The following is a 24,480-nucleotide window of genomic DNA, read 5'->3' on the forward strand; positions in this document are numbered from 1 at the left end:
AATGGTGTCAGTGAAGCAAAATAAAACTCAACCAGTGAATGTTCAGTTTAAAGACTTTATTGCATTTAAATCTTTACAAAATGCATCAGTGTGTAAACCTATTTTTAGTCTCGCCTTGTGAACACTGCGACTTCAGAGTCGACTTCAGTCACTGCAGATTCAGCACTCTCACTTCTCCTTCTCCCTGTCTCTCTCATCTTTCTTCTTCTTCTTTTTCTTCTTTTTATCGTGGTGGTGGTGGTGGTCATCTGGGGAATGGGAATCCCTGTGAAGATCCAAAAAGTCCAAGTTAACTCTGCAGTATGCAAAATACATTTTGGTGTTACAAAACAAGATATTTTCAATCATTAACCCTTTAAGACCTACCATAGAACCAAGTCCGCCAGAGCTTATAGTATATTTTTACATGCTGTGGAGCCATTTTTTGGAGCATTTCAAGTTGCTATACATCAATACAACCATTATAGCCCAAATTTTAATAATATGCATGCATTAAGTGCATAGTAATTACATAAATTGCAAAAAAGTGCAATAAACTACAAAAAAATTGAAAATCGTTTTTGATTTTTTGACATATATTTCTAGTTAGAGAAATTTAAGAGGCTTATCCCTCAAAACTGTAAATACAAAAATGTTGCACAAACTAGTTTCCCACCAAAGGAAATTTATTTTAAGTGTCTTCATAGTTTTATTTTTGAGATACACCAATTTTCATATACTGCAGGAAAAACGAAAAAATATATTATAGTGCAAATTTGCAAAAAAGCAGCATATGCATCAAAATAAAATATTTCCAGCAGTGCAATATGAGTCCTCAGCATCCCAGAAACGTCACAGAAAGTCATAAAGTCAAACATAACTTTTAAAAACACAAGTATAGGCTCATAAGGCCACAATGGTAAAAAACTACATGTAATTGGTGTGTGGTATACAAGAGCTAGAACAGAAGATAGAACTTCCCATACACATCCACAACCCTTAGATAAGTCCTTTCTCACCTGTCCCTCCTACTCTTCTTCTTCTTGCTCTCCCTTTCGTGGCTTCGCTCCCGGCTGCGGTGGCGTTTACTGTGGGAGTGGTGAGACTCTGAGGATGGTGAGCGTCTTTCATCCACCTGCCGCCTGAAAAACAAAACAATTTTAAAAAAAATTGTCTTTAACCTATAAACTCCTCTGATGCAATATCTTAATCGTCAATGAAGCATAAAAGTGATCATGAGGAGTGCTTCGTGTACCCGTGGGAAGACTGTTCCACTCTCATCGACTCCTCTTCATCTTCCTCCTCTTTCCACTGTCTGGCAAGTTCCTCAGAATGGACGCTGATCACCTCTCTGATCACCTGCAGGGCGATCATAGAGACCACATTACTGTTTCCTAACCTTGGTTCAAACAGGACAGGTCTCTCTGAGGACCGACATGCTGAGCTTAGCATCAGATTTTCAGTTCGGAGATTCCCAGGCAGGGTTTATTTAGTATTCCAGTCAGAGTTATCATAGTTTAGCATTTTCTAATTAGTTTCTTTTTTTATTTCATTTTGACTTAAAAAAAAAAAAATCCGTAGTTTCCAGTTGACTCTCTTATTTCAGTTTAGTTTTTAATGTTCAAAAATGTTTAGTTTTATTTCTTCCAGTCTTGTTATTGCTACAGTGTGAAGGGAATATATTAGAGCCAAGACTCTGGAAAATCAGTGCAGATATTATATTGAAAAACACACTGAAAGCAGTTAAAATCCCGAGTTTCAATAAACATGTCTATTAATGCCTCATTAAACAAGATCTCATCTGCCGCGACCGGTTATGGTGAGAGAAGGAAGACAAGAAAACTACTTATAAAACAAACTTTGCCTTGCTTCCCATAAATGTTTACCCTGCTCAACAGAATAAGGTAACATGTCTTTCAAAACTATACTGCTCCCACCGAAAATTCTCTGCCTGTGTGAAACAGACACACGTATTGTTGAGATCTGGGCAGTCAGTCAACAGTCAGATGACCAGCATCTTAAACTGGATTCTTCGCCCTCTTGTCCATCAAGATAAAGCCTGTTTTGTCTCTGTGCCTTTTGAGAAACTGTCCACATTGGAGTTGTGTAGGGTGATGTAGCAGAAAAACTGATAGTGGAGCAGAGGCTGAGAGTTTTCTGAGGAAAAGAACTACTCAACAATTTATCAGAGAGTCTGTTCTTTTGCTGCTTTGTTGCAGTCAAATGATATAAATTAACAAAAGAAAAAAACACATGAACACTTTATGTTGAAACTCAAGAGCTCAATAAGAAGAACAACAATAAGAGTAACTGGATTTCCAAATCAGGCTCCACTGGTCATTTATACTGTGCTGTCCTTCGTTTTCACCATTTTAAAGTACTGTTACTTTTGATACTTCCAACTAAAGATGGGAAAAGTGGTTCTTGTGATTCACAACACCCTTCATAATTTAAAAAAAAAAGTTATTTCACCTTCATCGTGGATTATATATAAATGAAGTAAATGATTAGAATCAGGACAACACTTATTGTTCTTTATCAACTCATCTACCTCAGTGTAGGATTTCTTGGTGATGTGAACATTTTTGGCTCTGTAGGACTGACGCCGCCTCTTGTAGTCCCTCATTTCTGCCATCAGCTCCAGTTTAGTCTTTGGTTCATTTTGTTCTTCATCTGAACAAAAACACACACAATTTTTATGTGGACTGCACCAGAGAAAGCCCAAAAAAAGTTTTCCTTCACTAAAATTACAGCAACTCTAAGTATAGAGTTAAACTTAGAGTTAAATCTCACCTTTTTGGAGTTTGGACACCAAATCTACGTAGAGATCGTCGTTGGAGGACGATGCTTCCTTCTGTTCATTGATGACGCCGACAACATGATTGTACAGAGCCAATCGGTCGGCAACAGTGAGATCACACACGGCTCGCTTGTGGTTCTGAGGCACGTCGACCGGCTCACCAGAGTACTGACCTGATAAAGGATCAGATAAGTTTTACAAGCTGAGTGAGAAAACACAAACTAAACTGACAAGATTTTAGTTCATTTATCTCATTACAAATCCTGGACTTCAACCTCAAAACAGCCACCTGATCACTCAGAGTCAGAGGTTTGGGATAAGTTAAAGTTTTGCTTGTTTGGAATCCTGAAAAACAAAAAATTCAATCTTTTTAGTTTCTCTAAATTTCTAGTTTTCTCTGCATGTGGCCAAAAGGAAACCCAACTCTAACCCCAGATGAGTCGCCAATAACCTGTTTGCTCCTAAGACATTAATGAGGTTAAAAAACAAAAAACAAAAACACGTCCACATAATGCAAGTCAAATGGTTAATTATTCCTAAGATCACTTCTCAACGTAGCTCTGTATTCAGCCAAAATTGGATTCCACATAAAAGTAATTTGGTTTTAAGCGTTAAAGTAGAAAATCATAAAGGCGAATTTACACCATGGACCCTGTTCTCAAAAAGTGACATAGATTTAACACTGACAGGAAATAAGTGCTTAAAGTTTTTTGGTTTTTTTTTTCTATGTTTAGCGCCATCTTGTGCCAGCACAGAGCATGGCATCATTGGGTCGGTTGGCTGCAGTCAATAGACTTACATTATTTTATGTTAGCTAACTAGTAACAGAACCAATAACTGAGGGGAAAACATGGGGACTTAACTAAAAATCGGTTTAAGGGGGTCACGCTTGTGCTGCCCCCGGCTGTAACAATGAGTTTTATGTTAAAATCAAGGAATAAACAGTAATTGGTTGTTTTGCTAGCTGCACTAATAAGAGGAAATTCACCTGTTAGATCTAATGTTAGGGTGAGGAACAAAGACAGAAGTCACTTTAAAGTTTAGTCCCTAGTTATTACCTAACATCAATGACTGGTTTTCCTTTTTGTTTTGCTGCTGTTTAGTTTCCGTTTCCTTTCAGCTTCCAATCTCTGCTGATAACTCAGCATCAGTAAGGAACTGTGGCCTTCTACTGGAATACTTTTAGATGAAGATTTGACAGAAAGCAGAAACTACATAAGTATTTTAAACATTCAGTCTAAATATGACTGATGAGTCTACATGTATGGACTTTCCCCATCACATAAATCTGAAAAGTATTTGTATGTTTCAAGGATGCAGATGTGACTGATAAGCTTCCCGCACCCAAACCCCTGTGGTTTGAAAGGATATGACAGTAAAGGATATGAGGCATGAAACCAGTGGCAGACCTCTCTAGAGCCCATCTCCTCTAATACTCACCCCAATCGCTGCAAACAGAACAAACAACACATGGATGTTAGGAGCAAAACTAGAAAAGACGCGACGATCCTAAATTGATATTGTAAAAGCTCCTCTTTTACTAATTACTAATTACTAGTACTAATTACTAGTTACTATTTGGTGAGGGTGAGAGCCAAAAAAGTGAACAATGAATTTACAATGAGTTTAGTGAGGACTTTAAAACTAATGGCATTTTTCTTGGTGTATAAAATTAAACATCTAAATATTCAAGAATAACCCTGTAAAATCATGTTTATCACTGGAGAGGAATGACCCTAATCCTAACCATTCTATCTGACCATGTCAAAGGGGGGAAAAAAACAAACTTTTTTCTTTTTTCAACATCTAACAACAGGTCTGGATTCTGAATGTAGGTCTGGTGGTGGGGTTGAGTCATCGCCAATGATGAGTTGGCGATGACAGAGTTAACTTTGTACCTTTGCTTCTAGTAAATGTACGTTGGTGTGTTGTACTTAGAAAAAGAACGCACAGAATAAAATGAGCCGCTACCTTGCCAGAAGACTCCTTCCATCCTCATCATTGGTGCAGCAGATCTCGCCTGTAGGATCACCTGATGCTGGGTGGTTTTGTCTGCATGATGAATGAGAACAGAAAAAACATTACTAAAACATTCCTGACCGAAAAATTCCATCCTTACCTTCCTTTCTACTACAAATGAGTTTCACTACACGCCAAGACAAAAGCATCATTACTTAACGTTCAAAGAACATTTAGTAAACAATGAAATGAAGGCGACATATGTTCTTTTTCCAAGAAATAAAAAAACAGTAATATTCAAAATGATTTATATAATTAACTAGATAAAAACGGCTTTCAACAGGGCACATAACAATATACATCTTTTTTTTACTGCACTACAAACTTTTTAAAGTACATTTAAAAAGAACGAAGAAAACTAAATTGAGTGTTTCTTGTTGAGATTGTTTTATTTCATTTTTTTCAAAAATGAATTATCTCTTCCTTCTTTTAGCAACACAAGTTGCAAAACTTCAAAAGAAAACAGGTGGTCTTCTAAAAAGATCTAATCTCACTAGGGTGAACTTTGGTTATACTAAAGAAAGGTGATAATTTCCAGAGAAAGTCCTCTGTGATGACTTACCCATTGTAAAGCTTCTGACGCTGGTGTTCTCATAGCTCACGGAGGGGTCGTACATCTCCGCCTGCAAAGTAGTGATAAGCTTTACAGCTCTTTCAATTATTAAACACAACTTTACATTAACACTGGAGGTTAGGAGGTTTTCAGTAGTCTGTTGCACAATAACAAGAAGCTTTTGTAGTCTACTTTACTGCTTTTGCCCTGTTGTCTCTGGTCCAATTGCCAGGTTACAGCAGCAGATTCCAGCACCAACACATTAATCTGTAACTAACTGTGTCACCTGCTCCTCGGCAGAGTAGCCCATCTTTTTTAGCTTGCAGGAGGCTTTGTGCTTCTCCATGGTCCTGACCGGGACCCTGTGGTGAGGGTCATAGGGACACTGCTCCATTGGTTCCTGAGAATGCAAGCATATTACATTAGCAAGTAATGAATTTAAATTAACATCAGGTATGAATTACACAGAAGCATTATTAACATACCATTGCTGTAGCACAATTACCTTCTGAAAGGTTTTTTTCTGCAGTGTTTATTAAAACTGTTTTATAAGGACAAAACAACCTCATGGCCAGAATTCAATACAATCTGTATTGTGTAAATATGTATGAAAGCTAATAATAAGCATATTTTCCTATGATGTAACAACTAGCACCACAAATTAACCCCATAGCAAAACTTGTTAAAATAGGTCTAATTCAAACTGAGAATTAAATGTCTTTGTAAAAATTGGATTTAGATGTCATTAACTTTTGTCTGCTCTCTCCCGTACTTGGCGTTTTGCCGTTGTTTTTGTATGTCCTTCTTTCCTTGCCAAGTTCTATTGAATGCTGTTCAAGAAATCTTCCTAATGTAAAGTTCAAAGGGAGTTTTTCCCTTTCAGTCATTGACAAATACTGCTCAGAGCGGGAATTATGACTTGAAATGTCACTATTTTGAATCTTCAGTACCAGAAAATGATCGCCAAGAAGATACAAATGTATATGTGGTAATCAAAAGAAGGAAAACTTGTACTATTTCATGTAAACAAAGACATTTGAACCAAAGTGTAGCTTCAAAAGCATCCTCGTTGAAACTTTTGAGAAGAGCACATTAAAAAATAAATAACAAAAAACTCGGGAAAAGAAAAGCGGCCTTAAAAAAATCCGGTAAATATTATAAGATGCAAGCATAAAAACACTATTAGAAGACACATGACATATTAATTATAGTTTTTTTTTATTACATCAGACGTAGACCACTAAAAAAGCCAAAATAGAACCACATTACAGCAAATAAAAGTGCCAATTGGGCGAGAGCAACCAGCAAATCTACCACCAAGCTTGAGTGACTTCAGAAAAAAATATTAGAAACTCACCGAAAACGCCCCAAACTTAGCTTAGCTTAGGCAGCAGAGAAAAACTCCATTATAGTCACTTAAGCAAATCTCTCTGGACTCAAACTTAGTTAAACGCTTAAATCTGATGCTGCTCTATTGCTGCTACGGAAAACAAAACATTCCGAGAAGGTTTTCTGCTGTTTTGACTGAACAATAAATGCTAACATTAGCCAAACAAACGCTAGCTACCTGGTTGGAGTTCTTGTAGTCTAGCGACCATCCCAGCGTTTCAAATATGTCGTTTATCTGTTTTTTGCACTTTTCAGTAAATTCCGTCAGCTCCTGAAGACGCTCCATGCGGTCCTGGAGAGTTAGCGGCGGTAATGAATCCGACATGATGGGTTTTTATATCAAAATGAACAAAGATTTTCCCTTGAAATCATCACAAGGATCGTTCACTGTACTGGAGAGCGGAACATCCTGCGCGCAGTGATGACGGAAGAACAATAGCGATGCATGCTGGTAGTTGAAGTCCAATAGTTGCTATATTATATTATATTATATTATATTATATTATATTATATTATATTATATTATATTATATTATAAAAAATAATAGCAATTCAGAAATTAGTTGTAACTTTTTTATTTGTATACATAAGTATCAAAGACAAGGACTCATGTAGAATACAAACATATCTGATAAATACATAACTCTAAACCATACAGTCATAACGCAGTGGATTTTAGAACTGTGCAGCATAGTTTGATTCTTCTTGTCCCCTTGAGTATACTCAATTCACACTGATGGAAAATTGTTCTCCAAGTGCTCATTTCGGTATGATATAATATTTCTGTCCCATTGGTGATCGTTGTAACAGGTTAGTGCTTTGTAGGACTTTAATTGGGTGTGAGGTGTCACCCTGTCACTGTACAGTTTAATAAACATAAGAATTACTTCGGTCATATGATGTGAGTGGTGAAAAGTGATGAAATTTTAACCCAAATCAAACACCTATGGGACATCTTCTATTGGATTTTTTACTATCATCGTATAACACCAAATGATGGCATTTCTTAGAAGAGTGGCATTGACTCCCTAAGCTTTGGAGACATGTTAACACCAGGTAAGCTTTTCAGCCCTGCGTCTTCATAATACATACAAATGCATTTCATTTAAATTTGTCGTCTGACTGTGAATTAAATTTTATTTACAGAGCGTACAGTGAAACTGAGAAACACTGAAAGGCACTTCATGTGGGGTACGGCTGGTTTTCTTGTGATGTATCTGGATCCAGCAGATCATCTGCATAAATATCCTCTGTTCTGGGAAGAGATACACAAGCAACAAACTTTTTCAACCATATGTAGTATGTTTGTATGAACTGCGGTGTATTTATGTGTTAGACAAAAAAAGGTTATGAGGTGTACAAGTGTTAGTTGTGCAAAATAATGTTTAAACAGTTACTTTATTTGCTGTAATGATTTTGGTATATGATATAATAATTCTTAAATACTTACATTACTTCCAGAGTGTCTTCAACTGCAACCTCCTCTACAACCTCCACTCCAATGATCACGTTCCTCCTCACTGCTTAAATCAAATACAAGAACATTTTGATATGTCTCAAATGGATGCCTGCATAAATATATGTGTGTGTTGGCTGAATGACAACAGTAATCTCAGCTTTAAACACTCCGATGGAACATCTTAGTTCAGTACATTGAATATCACAATTGCTAAGGTAAAGGGAAAGGATATCATTAAGGAAAAGACCCTAGAAACTAGGTGTAATCTCACCTCCACAGTAGATAAATGGAGATCCTGATGAGCAGTGACCCAAAACAGCTTGTTCCCTCTGTCTATAAACACATCTCTGGGTTTCCATCCCTGGACCTCCACAGCACTGACAACCCATGAAATGCTGGAATACATCTCCTTGCTCAGCTTCAACCACTGTTATTTGCTGCAAAGGAGCACCCGCGTCATGCTGACATAGCCCTGTGCTGTTGGGAATCCCTGAGTGGACCTGAGGCTCATAGATGGACCACTGACCATCAGCAGACTGACTGATAATGTCACCACATCCTGAAGAAAGATATGTGAGATACAAAGTTAACTTGACCAATCAGTGGCTGAGGTCGAGCTATACATTACACTAAACAACAACCAAAATATACATGGCTTATTAATGCAGAGGATGGCTTAGAGTTACACGTCATGGCTGAATCATATGTCTGAACCATCTGTTTCCTCCACCTGCTGATTAGACCTGCTGGGTTTGGACTAAAACCATGGTCAGCAGTCAGCAGTATACTGGTACACATTCCCACGCACACATACACACACAACAAATATACAGAAATAGCAGGGAGTGTGGGGTTTCACAAACAAAAAAACAACATTAAATAGGATTAGATTTGTTAAGATTTGTAATTTATACCATTTACTCCAGTGGTGAAAGCAGTCATGCTATCAACAGTAAGTCTTTGCAAACTCATTCTTCAGCAATAAGAGATACTTGGATTTAAATGTGACTTTTGTTACATAATGTGGCAGCTAAGGAGAGAAAAAATTGAGCATGTGTACTTGTTTAGCTCTCCTCTTGGGAAATCAACCTACACTTTCATTTTATCCACAATGATGACTTGGATCCTTATTGATATTTCTATTATTTTATTATCAGTTAATATAACTAAATACAACAGCAGATCCTTTTTATTAGTCTAGGCCAGATAGTATGTGTGATATCGTTCAGTTTTTTAAATGACATTGTGATCAACTGAACACACATGCATTTTCTTTTTTTTCTTTAAAAAAATGTTATGTTTGTCATACGTTCCATGTAGATTTGCTCTCAATGAGTAAGGTTCTGTATGATGTCATTTAATAATTAGATATGCTTTTTATGCATTTTTAGTGCCTACTTTTTGTTATGTTTCCCATTTTTTAACCTGTCCTGCTGCATTTACAGCTGCAAAAACCTGACATCTCAGACCTACCTGTATTATAGCAACATACAGCTGGAAGTTCTCCTGTTTCTTCACCCTCCTCTTCTTCTTGGTGGCTCACCATGACAGAAACAAGGCTCCCTGAGTGCTGAGGATGAAGACACAGAGAAGGTCTGGGTGACCAATTCCAGCATTCATGACTAAGTCTGTACATCCCAGCGCCAACTTCAGCACCGTCCACTGACGCGTGTGGTTAAAGCGGTGAAACAGATTGCCTTTCTGCCTTCTAAACAAACGATGGAGCCTCTGATTGGGTTTTCTCTGGACTGGAGGTGGAAGCAGAGGAAATGACTGTATGAGCCACTTGAGAGAAGAAGCTGATTGGGCTGTTTGTTTCTGCCTCTGATGTAATGTCTTACATTAAAGGATCAGTCCTGTATTTTAATCACAAAACATAAATAAATAAATAAAATCAACTTCTTAGTTTTGTACCTAGCTTTCAGCAATAAAATTATTTCTTTTTGGCAAATCCAGTCATTTTTTAAATAGTAACATCTGAGAATTTATTTTTACTTAAGTGGTTATCTTTAAGGAAGGGCCAACATAAGGAAAGATTATAAGGATTTATCACAGAAAAACTATAAGTAAAAAGAAAAAAAAACATTCTGTATGTCTTAAGCAATTTAAAGTGGAATTTAAAATCTCCAGGGCATTATCATGGTAGCTTTATACTTTATAAACCACTGACAACTTTTTCTATCAATACATTTCTCCTGATTCATTTTTTGGTCTTGAGGATACTTACTGATGCAAACACTTCAATCTCATGAACAAAGTACTGCAAAACAAACAGACAAAAACAAATCATGTCAGCTAAGCTAAAAGATAAATCCAGAAAGCAAAGAAAGCAAACACACTAGGAGGGCAGGGGGATAAACTAAACTTAATTTCTCTCATTCCCATTTTTTTCGTTTAATATCTCTTCCTGCTCCTCTGTCCTCCAGATGCATTTAAGGAATCGAGATTTTGGTAAACAGACCTCATTGATTCTGGGTCATGAGCACGAGACCAGAGGAGACAAAAAAAGAGAAACGAGAAAACCCTTAGGGAGGGTGGGAACAAAACATGGGATTAATAATAACACAAAAAACCACATGACGATTTAAGCTTTAAAATGAAACAATATGTGAACTGAATGAGGGGACAGAATGAAAAAAACACATACAAAGAGTTGCAGACAGAGACGAACATAGGAGTCAGTCACATAGAGAAAACCACTGGCAAAACAGGAAGTGTGAATAACAACGAAAACCCAGCAATCAATATTCAAAAACAGACAAAAGAAGAAAGAGAATAATAACAACATAACCAGAAATAATACAAAGATCACGACACTTTGCATTATAAAATGTGCAATATTATCTTGTTATCACACGTATGTACGTAAAAGCTTTGTACAGCAGCTCATAGATAGTAAAATGTCACTAAAGGCTTTTACCGTAAAAATTATGATTAGAAATAATTCGACTGTGGTGGTTAACCACTTTAAAACTGAAGTATTGACTGATATTTATGATGTACATTTTTTAATCCATTAATGTACTGCAGAAAGGTTTCACTTTTACAGCTAGCCCTCTTGATCATATTGGTCAATTAGAGGTCACATGTCCTCTCCCTTCCAATCAGAACTTAATGTGGTGGCTCGCACTGAGGAAAGTGGACATTTGCCCCTCCGAGGCTTCACAGTTGTCTGTTTCTTCTCTGAGGTCGTACTTTTTATATCAGGTAAGTTCACATTTAGATCTGTGCTTCATTGTACTTCACGGCACTTTATAACCTCACTTCTCGGTGTTTTCCTGCGTACATCACCAGACACCCCCTCAGTCGCTAGATTTGTTTTGCTCTGAGTCGTTACTATTCTTATGTTTATTTCGTTTTGTAACAGGAATAAGATGGCTTTTCCCGGATACGGCGCTGGCCCTGGTGGATTTCCAGGAATGGTAAGAAACCGTTAAATTGTGATGAAACGGTTTTACAGCCATCAACCGACCTTCGTCCCGGGATGGGCGTCTTTTCCAACCAGTCCGGAAGTTAGACGGTTTGAGAGAAATTCCGCGTTTAGATCCGTTACATACAGGTTTCCATTTGAAATAACATGCAAACATTTTGACAATATATTTGGTTTCAAAGTATCTTAAAGAATATTTCGGCTTTAAAATGAAACTCGAGCAGTATTTGTGTGTTTTAGATTCGTACTATAACTAATGACTGTATAAAGGATGCATTCCGCAGTCGAGCAAAAGGGGAGTTTTTACTTAAAAGGTACTTAGAGTATAAGCCTATCCCAGGTACCAAAGGCGAGAGGCGGGCTACTACCCGGACAGGTCGGCAGCCTGACGCAGGGCTAACACAGAGAGACAGACAACCATTCGCACTCAGATTCACATCTATTAGCAATTTATATTAACCATTTGACGTAACCCCACTAACTGGATGTCTCTGGGTTGTGGGGAGGAAATCGGAAAAAAAACATGCAAACACGGAGAGCACATGCAAACCCCACACAGAAAGTTGAGTGTGGGAGTCAAACTCAGGATCTTTTTGTTGTGAGGCAACAGTGTTAATCACCCAAATACCCATGATTCTTATATTATCACATTTTACTTTAAGTAGCATCAAATAGGATTTAATAAGCTCATAGTGGATCATATTTCTAACCTGATAATTGTTTCTAAAATCCTAACCATAGCACTCCTGAAGCTGCCACACCTCATCAGAGGAGATAGCAGTTTGTTCACAGTGTAGTCGAAAGCTGTTAGAATTATACTAATAATTATACTAATTATATAACAAATTTGGACTTAATACCCTATGACAGCCTCTTGTAATGATTGTATCCAGATGTGTTGTGCAGCTTTTATTTATCTATACATCTGTTATTTAGATTACAGTGTCCATTAATGACAGAAATAATGGTGCTGGAGAAGGATGGCACATCTTCTCCAATGAGGCCTCAGAAAGCAGCCACGCAAATTAGAAAATACACTGAATCATTTCAAGCCTTTTAAGTGGCAAACAGGATTGTGAAATGATTAAAAGCATTTAAGAAATTAAAAAAATAATGTTTATTTATATTGAGATTTTTTTTTTATAATAAAGTTTGTATAAAGTATAGTTTGTTATTTTCATAGCAGGACAGAGTTCTATGGAACTCAAGTGTATCTACAAATACAGAATAATATGAAGAATCAGCTAAATCTCGCTGACTTTGATTTCTTTCGTTCTAACTTTCAGCAACAAGATCCTCTCTATGGTTATTTTTCAGCTGTTGCTGGTCAGGTAAGAGACAAAAGTCAAAGTCTCAAATCACTTCACTGATTTTGGACCTGATGAACTGTTGATGTAATGACCATTCATGCTTCTTTAAACCTTTGTAAAGTAGCTGTTAGTTACTTAACCGTGTCGTGTTTTCATAAACCCCGACAGGATGGACAGATCTCAGCAGATGAGCTGCAGCGCTGCCTCACGCAATCTGGCATCTCTGGCTCATACCAACGTAAGAGCAAAGGCTGTTTAGAATTTAAAAAGCACCTCAAACACAATATGGATTTTGGTCATTTCATTTTATATCTAAATTATATCTGTGCCTCTTGTTAAATAGTACTGTGGTGTGACTTTTGGTCATAGTTATAAAAACCTTTGCTCTAAAAATCATTTAGCATTAAGGGGAACTCTCTTGTTGGCAAGCAGCAGTTTAAGTGCTAACCAGTTTCACTGGTATTGTATTCAGTGCCTCGAGACCTCGAGAACTGTTTTGCACTGTTAATGAATTCAATGAGATAGCTTAAAAACACAGAACAGCCCATAATAGTTCTGCTTTTGAAGTCTTTTTGTATGTGACAGTTGATGCAGACAGGAAACATGGGGGGACAGGTGTTGGGTTAAGAGAACGTGGTTTGTTGTAGTTAGTCAACGTTCGTTCACATTTCTTTCTGCGTGACTTCACAACTGTGGTTACATATGAGAGCAGTTAGTGTTTGTTTTTTTTTTTGTTTGTTTTTTTGATATACAATTTTTATTCGTTATCAAGAATAGCATAAAACATAACAACCAAACAGAAAAGCAAAGAAAGAAAGAGAAGGAAAGAAAAAAATAAATAAATAAATAAATAAAAACTTTACACATACACACAAAAAACATATTTTCACTTAATTACCCACAGATATAGAAAGAGAAAAAGATAAACTCCAAGAATGAGATGTCCTTTTCACTTACTTCCTATTTAACTGAGAACATCTTAATCGCAACCACCCCCCCTTAACAGTTGGGACAAATCATTTGGAAAATAAGAAAGCAAAGGGGACCAAACATTGAGAAAGAGACCCTCATTTCCTCCTAAAATAGCAGCAGTTCTTTCGTGAGGAATAACTTTAAATAATTCTCTGTACCACAACGTCACAGAGGGAGGTTTATCCTTAACCCAATTAATGAGAATACATTTCCTAGCTACCAGCAATAGTTTGTCACATAATTTGCGCTGCAAGTGATTCAATGTTAGTTCTTTTGAGGGTAGGCCAAGAAGAAAATACCCGGGGTCCCTTTGAATCAGATTGTTAAAAATATTACTTAGTTCTTGAGATATGAAGCTCCAAAATCTTTTGATTAATTTACATTCCCAAAAGTAATGAAAAAAAGTGCCAGTTTCTTTTTGACATTTACTACAAAGATGGGAAATATGAGGTGCAATCTTATGCAAGACATTAGGAGCTATATAAAGGCGATGTATGATTTTGTATTGGGTTTCTCGTAAGCGGTTACAAGTAAAAGTGGAACTACTCATGTTAATGGCTCCTTTCCACTCCTCTTCAGTGTATTGATTATTAAGATCTCTCTCCCATTTATAAATAGCGCTCAGTGTGTTGCTACTAAGAGTATATAGGAGAGAGTAAAAAGCTGAGATAAAATGAGTTCTGTCTTTTCGCTTAATAAGAAATGTCTCAATATCATCATATATAACTATTTCTGAAGACTGTGGAATTCTAGAATGAACGAAGTTACGAACCTGGAGAAAGCCAAAAAAATGGTCTCTAGGGATATTAAAATTTGACTGCAATTGCTCAAAGTTCATCAGTGTGTTGTTTTGATACAAATCGCCAATTACCCTTAATCCCTTTTTGTGCCACTTATCGAACATGCTACAAGACATTCCTGGAACAAAATCGTTGTTTCTTACTAAAGGAGTCAAGAGTGAAGTGCAATCTTCTCTACCCAACCTTTTACGCATTTCCCCCCAGACCCTTATTGTATTATAAATGATTGGGTTATTCTTAATCCCCATTTTTAATATTGTTTTTTTGTCACAGACAGCTAAGCTCCAAAGGGAATAAGGTAAAGTGGACCAAGAGTCTAGGTGAGAGTAAGAATTTAGATAAGCATGTAGCCACTCCCATAAGACACGGCTATGACATGCCCAATTATAAAAAATTAAATTTGGTAGGCCTAAGCCTCCCCTATCTATAGGCAGTTGTAGAGTTCCAATCCTTAATCTAGGTTTCTTGCCACGCCAGATAAATTTTGAAAAGGCTTTTTCTATATTACAAGAAACCTTCTGAGTGATCAATAAAGGTAGCATTTGTAGGGGATATAATAAACGCGGGAGAATACTCATTTTGATTAAGTTCACACGCCCCATAAGAGAAAGCGGCAGTTTTTGCCATCTATCTAAATCTTTTTTGATTTTTATTATAACTGGTGATAAGTTCAATTTCCATAAATCTTTAAGAACTGGTGGAATGTTTAGCCCAAGGTATGTAAAGCCACTGGGGGACCATTGAAAGGGATTAGAGAAATCTGGCAAAGAGTTAATCTGATCACCCAGTGGCATAACTTCTGATTTCCCAAAATTAATTCTGTAACCAGAGAATGAGCTGAACTCATGTATGGTAGACATAATAGCTGGTATTGATTGTTCTGGTTTTGATAAGAACAGCAGAATATCGTCAGCGTACAATGCTATCTTATGATTTGTTCCACCCACTGTTATACCATGCACATCTTGGTGCTGGCGAATAGCCTCAGCTAGAGGTTCAAGTGCTAATGCAAAGAGGAGAGGGGACAGGGGACAGCCTTGCCTCGTACCTAGTGTTTGTTTTTGTTCAATCTTTAAACCACCTTGTATACAGATTAAAATCAGTGTTTGTATCGGTCTGTCATACCTGTTAATAACGGTGATCTCCTTATTACACAGTTAATGTTATTTGTATATTTGCCCAGATGAATCCAAACATAGTTATCAGTTGTATCTTTATGAGCTTTGTTTCTTTCCACAGCCTTTAGCCTTGAGACATGCAGACTGATGATCAATATGTTGGACGTATCCTTCAGCTAATCATCCAAAAGACATGTTTAGTGGATTAACTGATATGATGACAGTTGCTAATGGAAAAACACTACGTGACACAGTGCGTTATAAAAGGAAACCATAACTTGGGTGATGTATTAAGGGTCCTTGACTGACTCTGCTGTCTCAGAGGGATCTGTCCTGCACTATGGGCTTTAATGAGTTCAAGGACCTGTGGCAGGCTCTGAATGGCTGGAGGGGGACCTTCGCATCCTTTGACCGGGACCAGAGTGGGACAATAGAGGGCCATGAGTTGCAGCAGGCCATCAACTCCATGGGTAAGACCAAATTAAAATTAAGTTATGACTTTGACAACAGTCAGGTGTCCACTGGAGCATTGCAGCATGTTTTTCTTGCTTGAGTTATTCCCACTTTTCTTACCAATCCCAAAGAGGTGCTGTATATGTACAAGTCAGTTTAGCTGTGATGAGGGATAGAATCCAGCATCCTTGTTCGATGTAAAAATACATGTCAAAGTTTTTCTAAACCTTATACATCAAACAGAAAGGATGTTATCTAAAGTTAAAATATTTTAGTGCAAAATTCTACAAAAGTTCATACTGACCCTTCTCTGGACAGTAGAGACTGTCCAGAAGGTCTCTAAGGGAAAAGGACTTTGAACTTTGTCCTGCATATTTCTGTGTATATGGACTATACATGCACAGACTGCCTTGGGTTTTAGAGTGGCAATAAAATAGATGTTAGCCAAGTGCTATGACCATTAGATAATGTATGTCTGTTCATTCAGGTTACAGTCTGAGCCCTCAGGCTATGAACTGCATCATGAAGCGCTACAGTCTGAACGGCAGAATCCCCTTTGATGAGTTTGTGAGCTGCGCTGTGAGGCTCCGCGCCCTCACCGGTGAGTCGGTCAAGAAATGCATTAAACTGGACAAACTAGCAGTAAATATTCTTGACAGAGGACCTTTCTTAGGCTCCTTGAATATTGCCTGATCTTTTTTTACGTGTATTTAAGTTGTAAACAGGATTAAGAAGACAACATAAAATTATGTTCTTTCATGAGGTTAACAGCTTTGTTAAAACAATAAAAGAAAAGAATACCCACAATGACAGAAAAGCAAAAAGAAATAAATTGTGTAATAAAACTCATGTGGCTTTTTTTAATGTGTCTTTGTTTTTCAGATCAATTTCGAAGGAGGGACACAACCCAAACTGGCAACGCCTCATTTCAGTATGACGATGTAAGTTTTTTACAGCTGACGTGTTTCTTCTTTGTCTGAAGAGTTCGTTTTAGTGCTGCGTTTTCTTGTGTCAAAATAAACACAGAGTTTATAATTTTGTCACCAAATGCTGGAAGGTATTTAATTTGAAATTTGTGTAGAGTTTGTATTAACAGTGTGATGCTGTTAGTTTGAAAGGCAGACAAAAAACAAGCCCTCTTACAAAAACAGAGCTCGAGGGTTGGAAACAAGACTCATGAACTGTTGTACCCAATTATACAAAGGGAATTAGAAATGAAGACTCCGAGACTCGAGACTAATTTCAGATAAAGGCCTTGGTCAGTGTTTAAGGAAATAGATGTTCATTATATAGTAAATATGTTCATTAAACCTAAATATGCTTTTTACCATAATACAGCTTTTATGCAGACAGATTACTTAAAAACACTTGAAATAATTACAAAAATCTGATAACTATTTTTTTCAAACAATGTAAAACTGTGTTTTGATGACATCACAGAACTTTAGTTGGAAGTCGCATTAAAGCTGAGCAAGTGAGGCTAAAGCATGTTGGAAATGAACACTGCCACCCTGTGCTTGGAAATAATATTCCATGTGAATTCCCTGCTGCCACAATCCTGACTGTACTGTTGTTGACACTTGTTATACACTCAGCCTTTCCTTCTTGAATGGAAATTATTAATAACTTCTTGCTGTGTTGTTTTAGCAACATATCAGCTATTTAGCTCCTAGTTTGGTTTGAGGGGCTGGGCTGGACGTGGGACCTCAGTACCGTGTGTCAATCCCACAGAACTGTTCTGCACATTCTGGTTCCAAAACAGGATGTCAGTGCCTGCTTCTGAGATGTCTTGACATCCTTTCTACAGATTTGTGATGTTGATTGTCTTTATATTCAGTATGTTTTAGAAATACATAGACATCTTGGCACATTTTAAGGTTATATAGCAAACCTGTAAGCAACAGTGTTTTATTTGCTGCAGAAAAACAAATCTCCTAAAAACTACAAAAGATATACATATACAGTCTGAAAGCCAGCATGGAAGTGATTCATACTTGCATTCTTTTAAATGGCCACCAGGGAGCGACTCATCAATACAAAATATATTTTATAGTCCAAAAATCTTTGGTCTGGCTGGGAAAGGGTTCATTCTAGTCTAGCGTAACATATTAGCTTTTCTTTATTAGTGCTCAATCCCCACTAACTTCCAAGTGTAGTATATACTTTGCACACATAAGATAAGATAAGATAACCTTTATTAGTCCCACACGTGGGAAATTTGTTTTGTCACAGCAGGAAGTGGACAGTGCAAAAGTTATGACGCAAAAATTAGAATACAATAAGAATAAATACAGTACACAGCTGTACAGAATAGAATAAAATAATATACTATATACAGTAGAATAAAATAGAATAAAAATATACAATAAGATAAAAATAGAATACGAATGCTATATACAACTGAGTAAAAATACAACGATGCCAGAAAAGATTATTGCACTTAGTGTTATTGCACATGTGTGGATGTGTGTGTTTGTTCAGTTAAAGTCTTTGTTGTGGAGTCTGACAGCAGTGGGGAGGAAAGACCTGCGAAATCTCTCCGTCCCACACCGTGGGTGCCGCAGTCTCCCACTGAAGGAGCTGCTCAGTGCTGTCACAGTCTGCTGCATGGGGTGGGAGACGTTGTCCAACAGGGATGACAGCTTAGCCGCCGTTCTCCTGTCACTCACCACCTCCACTGGGTCCAGAGGGCATCCTAGAACAGAGCTGGCCCTTCGGATCACCCTGTTCAGTCTCTTCCTGTCCCCAGCAGAGATGCTGCCGCCCCAGCAGACCACACCATAAAAGATAGCAGAAGCCACCACAGAGTCATAGAAGGTCTTCAGGAGTGGGCCCTCCACCCCAAACGACCTGAGTCTCCGCAGCAGGTACAGCCTGCTCTGCCCTTTCCTGTAGAGGGCGTCTGAGTTATGAGTCCAGTCCAGTCTGTTGTTCAGATGAACACCAAGGTACCTGTAGCTGTCCACAGCCTCAATGTCCATACCCTGGATGTTCAGTGGTTGCAGTGGAGAATGCTTGTGCCTGCGGAAGTCTACCACCAGCTCCTTGGTTTTACTGGCGTTGATCTGGAGGTAGTTCAGCTGGCACCAGTCCACAAAGTCTTGAGTCAGTCCTCTGTACTCCTTGTCGTCCCCATCAGTGATGAGGCCGACTATTGCAGAGTCATCAGAGAACTTCTGCAGGAAGCACTGGGTGGAATTGTGGGAGAAGTCTGCAGTGTAGATGGTGAAGAGGAACGGAGCCAGAACCGTTCCCTGTGGGGCCCCCGTACTGCAGACGACCCTGTCCGACACACAGCCCTGAGTCCTCACATACTGTGGTCGGTCGGTGAGGTAGTCCAAAATCCAGGTAGTGAGGTGATGGTCCACTCCAGAGTTCTCCAGCTTGTCCTTCAGAACCGAGGGAAGAATAGTGTTGAAGGCACTGGAGAAATCAAAGAACATGATTCTCACAGTGCTTCCAGCGGTCTCCAGGTGAGCGAGGGAACGATGTAGGAGGTGAATGACGGCATCATCCGCGCCAATGCCAGGCTGGTAGGCAAACTGAAGTGGGTCCAGTGATGAGCTTGTTAGGCGCCGAAGCTGAGCCAGGACCAACCGCTCCAGGGTCTTCATCAGGTGGGATGTCAGAGCCACCGGCCTGTAGCTGTTGAGGTCCTTGGGGCGTGAAGTCTTTGGCACTGGTACAACACAGGAGGTTTTCCAGAGCTGTGGGACTCTTCCCAGCCTCAGGCTCAGGCTGAAGAGGTGCTCCATCACCCCACACAGTTGGTCCGCGCAGGACCTGACGACCCTCGAGCTGATGCCATCTGGGCCCGCTGCCTTCTTGCCATTAATCCTCCTCAGTTCCCTCCTAACCTGGGTGGTTGAGAGAGACAGGCTGGAGCCTTGTGTTGAGTGTGTATTGGATGCTGTTGTTGGGGGTGGGGGGGAGTGAGCAGGGTGAATAGAGGAGGTGTGAAGTGTCTGAGGTGTCAGAGGTGGAACAGCAGCAGTGGGGGTGGGTGAGTCTGCAGCCGATGTTGTAGACTGTCTCATGGTTGAATCAAATCTGTTGAAGAAATGATTCAGTTCATTTGCCCACCTCACATCCCTCCCAGGCAGAGAGTTCTGCTGTTTGTGGCCTGAGATGGTTCTGAGGCCTCTCCAGACTTCACCAACGTTGTTTTGCTGAAGCTGGTTCTCCATCTTCTGCCTGTAGCTGTCCTTCCCATTCCTTATCAGTCCCCTCAACTCTCTCTGCACCCTTTTCAACTCCTCTTTGTCTTTGGATTTGAAGGCCCTCCTCTTCTGCTTGAGGACAGCTTTAATTTCTGGGGTAATCCAAGGTTTGTTGTTGGAGAAACACCGTACAGTCCTGGTAGGTACGGTGTTATCCACACAGAAATTAATATAGTCAGTAATGCATGTAGTAAGGCTGTCGATGTCCTCTCCATGGTCGTCACAGATCACCTCCCACACAGTCGACTCAAAACAGTCCTTAAGAGCCTCCTCGCTCTCCTCTGACCATCTCTGCACTGTGCGGGTGGCTGGTGGCACCCTGCGCACTAAGGGCTCATACACAGGGACAAGGTGCACCAGGTTGTGGTCAGATTTGCCCAGTGGAGGGAGAGGTGATGAACTGTATGCCTCTTCAGCATTGGCATACAGTAAGTCCAGTGTTTTATTGTCTCTGGTTGAGCAGGTCACATACTGGGTGAAGGTGGGCAGTGTGGAGTCCAAAGAGGCATGATTGAAGTCCCCTGATATTATGAGAAGGGCTCTCGGAGATTGTGTTTGCAGTCTGCTGACCACTGAGTGGAGAGTGTCACAGGCTGCATCCGCGTTGGCCGAGGGGGGGACATACGCTGTTATTGCGATAACATGCGAGAATTCCCGGGGCAGATAGTACGGACGCATGCTAACGGCTAACAGCTCAATGTCTCTGCTGCAGAGTTGTTCTTTCACAGTGATGTGCCCAGGGTTACACCATCTGTCGTTCACAAAAACTGCCAGTCCCCCTCCTTTCCTCTTACCGCTCTCTCTCGTCCTGTCCGCTCGCAGCATCTGAAATCCCGGTAGTGTCACGCTTGTGTCCAGAGTTAGCGGTGTTAGCCACGACTCCGTTAGCATCATGATGCTACATTGCCGGTACTCCCTCTGTGACCAGGTTAGCGACGTGAGCTCATCCATCTTATTGGGCAAAGATCTTACGTTTCCAATGATTACAGAAGGAAGAGATGGTCGATAACGTCTCCTTCTCGGGCGACGGCGCTCCTTCCCAGCACGACACCCCCGTGCTTGTCCTTTTATATTTATCTGTATATTTATTACTATATCTATATATTTATCTATTTCTACACTCATTTTATTTGAGTGCTTGATTTTCGTTGTATATTTGCTGCTATGACAACTCAATTTCTCTCTGGGATTAATAAAGTCTCTCTGATTCTGATCCTGGTAAAGATGCTAAATCCCCTCACTGTTTTTACCAGCTTGTTTCTAGCTGTCTCTGTTTGATGTTCAGAAAGTAATGCACAGTTGATTTCTACCTTTTGTTTCTTGCAGTGGCAGCAGGAAGCTGCAAAGGCAAATAACATAAAACACGGCTTAACCAAACAGAAACAGTTGTCTGGAAAACTGAAACAATTAAATACATTATTAAAGTTATTACACATCCTAATAAAAATGTGATGTAGTGAAGAAAAGAATTGCTGGATAACTGTGTAAGAGTTGTAGAGTAACACTTGACATATTATCTTTGTCTCATTAGTTTATCCAGGTCACCATGAGCATTTGAAGAGGACCGCACTAAACAGAGGGACACCCACCACCTTTTAAAATCTTATATTAATGGCATTTACTTCATATGTTCATATTTTTACACACATTGTTGTACAAAATGTCACTGAAACATTCCATTTTACCAAAAACCTTTTGTAAAGTAATGCATAGTGTTAAACTTAAGAGCAATTAACCTCGGTTTTTGCTAGTGTCATTTGAGTGCCTGTATACTGGAGCTTATTAGTGTCACTCTTACATCTGCATGGGCTCTTACCACTAGTAACGATGTAAACCTGCAGGCTGGTCAGTGGCATGTGAACATTAATGGAATTAATAAAGAAATATGATATGAATTTACTTATACGTTGCTTCTATTTACTTGTGTTATCTTTGGTTTAAGTTTTTGCCCTTTTAAAGATATCTTTTTTTGTCCTTTAAATGCATGCAAGACATGCAATTAAAGGACAAAAAGGTGCTTGTTAATTCAGTGAAGCGTCAGGTTAATTACACTGTTTTTTATATTATTAGCTTGTGAGTTATTTTTTAGTTATTTTATTGGGATTTATTTCATTTGTAAATATGTATCTAGAAAAACAAATGATTGCAACAGTCTGCTTAAACTTAGGCACAAAACCACAAAGTAGTCCCAGAGTATAGGTTCATAGGTTTTTTTTAATCTGTGTAAGATATGGTTTCAAGTGGACATCATTGTCATGTGTTGTGGTACTGTGACTAACAACCTGATAATTATAGCAGGTGTGTCAAATATTCACGTAGAGGCTGAAACCAGCAGCCTTAGCACTGCATTTATTTCATTTAAAAAATGTTTTTAAATATTTACCCCGTATCAATAACATTTTAGTCTACAGTTGTGAACTATATGGCATTGGGGGAAAGAGCAAAGGACCGCATAGTAAGTAACAGTCTGTGCTGTGTCCACATTTATGAGACAAATAAGAACTGCATGGAAGCGCTTCATTTGACACAATCAAAACAGAATCTTGCTCATTGTTTTATTTCCAATGAAGACTTCATGTCATGTAAAAGAATGAACACAAAGTAAGACAGGTTAAAAGTTAGGGAGTCCTTAAAACACTCTTAAGCATTACAGCATTATTACACTGATCTTCAACTTCTGAATTTTTGTTAAGTTCTTCTGATTTTTTTAAGACTTCTTCATCTGATATGTGTTTCATTGCTTCATCTGCATCATGTAATGTTTTTCCTGGAATCAGTTTGAGCAAATAGCCTGCCTTGGTTCCAGGCTGCAATAGAAAAGAAGGAAAAGCACTGTTAAAAGGAGGGTTATTTACCTTCTGGTTATCAGTTTGAAATCTTTTAACCATCTAACGAGCAAACAGAGTAATACAATTTTATTGTCACACACCTGCTTTACATATGCTTTTCCATAACGCACGTAAGTTGCAAGATGTTCACAGTTGTTGTTCAGGAGATTATATTTTCCACTTATTGGTCATGATTTCGATGTGTTTAATTATGTCAGCTTGACTTGATGGTGTCAACTTGTTATCCAGATAATTTTATTTTTTATGTTCTTCCTCATTTGTGAGAGAATCGAAAACACAGTATTTACCGTCATTGGGCTTATCTGTAATGATTAGAAGAAACTGTTAGAAATGCGTTATAATAATTTGACAGCCAGACAGTTACCATGTCTGATTTGTTTCGTTAGCTTTTTTTTTTTTCATATTTCCATTAGTATCATAAATGTAACTGCTATTTCTATAATTCTACACCAGTGGTGTCCAAACTTTTCGCAAAGATGGCCAGACTGGGAAGGTGAGAATGTGTGGGGGCCGACCATTCAGCCTGAAATATTTTGAATCATTAACATTAAATGTAAATGAATGATTTTACAGTCTTTTTAACCAACAACCAGGATAAACACCGAGCATTCCGACTGCGATACTCTGTGTCATACTGTAGCTCAATGAGCTCCAGTTGCAGATGGTCAGGAGCGTCATCAGGGTCCACGGACATAGGAGAGGAAAAAAGCCCGTGGTCTCTTTTCAACAGCTGCAAAATCCCGAAAGCGGTGTTGAAAGTCCTCAGCCAGACAAGAGATGTCTGCTACATGCCTCCTTATTTGCGCACTGATATTGGTCTGTGGAAAACTGGTCATTATTTCCTGCAGCGATGGGAAATATGTGGTATTGGGCTTCCTTTGCGACAGGTGTCTTTGGAAAAGTAGCAGTTTAGTCCCAAAAGCTTTGATGTGTGAATACAGTTGGCTTACCACAGCATTTTGCCCCTGAAGGTTCGTGTTCAGCATGTTATGTCAACTACAAGTCCAGAATCAGCCAGCCAAACATGATCGGATAGTTTGTTGGTTTTCCCTTTTTGCCGATGGGAATGTTTCGTTTTTATGGTCCGATGGTTTTTTTTTTGTTTTTGTTTTTTCTCGTAACGGTATAA

General features: G+C 38.8%; 3 protein-coding genes across 3 annotated transcripts; 1 reads left to right on the forward strand and 2 right to left on the reverse strand.

Moving 5' to 3' along the window:
* Positions 1-41: 41 nt before the first annotated feature.
* On the reverse strand, positions 42-7,147 carry snrnp48 (small nuclear ribonucleoprotein 48 (U11/U12)). Its single transcript, XM_080897343.1, has 9 exons — positions 6,919-7,147; positions 5,638-5,751; positions 5,361-5,421; positions 4,751-4,831; positions 2,773-2,952; positions 2,531-2,652; positions 1,235-1,338; positions 999-1,121; positions 42-265 (listed from the first exon to the last, which is right to left on the reverse strand). The coding sequence occupies exons 1-9, from the start codon at positions 7,063-7,065 to the stop codon at positions 169-171; spliced, it is 1,029 nt and encodes a 342-aa protein (XP_080753469.1). The 5' UTR covers positions 7,066-7,147; the 3' UTR covers positions 42-168.
* Positions 7,148-7,551: 404 nt separating this feature from the next.
* LOC308405613 (uncharacterized protein) lies at positions 7,552-9,836 on the reverse strand. Its single transcript, XM_080896300.1, has 4 exons — positions 9,673-9,836; positions 8,471-8,758; positions 8,191-8,263; positions 7,552-7,995 (listed from the first exon to the last, which is right to left on the reverse strand). Exons 1-4 carry the CDS (start codon positions 9,833-9,835, stop codon positions 7,923-7,925), a joined length of 597 nt encoding a protein of 198 aa, XP_080752426.1. The 5' UTR covers position 9,836; the 3' UTR covers positions 7,552-7,922.
* A 1,455-nt stretch (positions 9,837-11,291) lies between these two features.
* Positions 11,292-22,407, forward strand: sri (sorcin). The gene is made up of 9 exons (XM_080897628.1): positions 11,292-11,406; positions 11,567-11,621; positions 12,916-12,960; positions 13,108-13,177; positions 15,951-15,994; positions 16,152-16,299; positions 16,770-16,883; positions 17,165-17,223; positions 22,034-22,407. Exons 2-9 carry the CDS (start codon positions 11,574-11,576, stop codon positions 22,058-22,060), a joined length of 555 nt encoding a protein of 184 aa, XP_080753754.1. The 5' UTR covers positions 11,292-11,406; positions 11,567-11,573; the 3' UTR covers positions 22,061-22,407.
* The last annotated feature ends 2,073 nt before the right edge of the window (positions 22,408-24,480 follow it).

This window comes from Rhamphochromis sp. 'chilingali' (assembly GCF_963969265.1).
Source record: "Rhamphochromis sp. 'chilingali' genome assembly, chromosome: 11".
Classification (NCBI taxonomy): Eukaryota; Metazoa; Chordata; class Actinopteri; order Cichliformes; family Cichlidae; genus Rhamphochromis; species Rhamphochromis sp. 'chilingali'.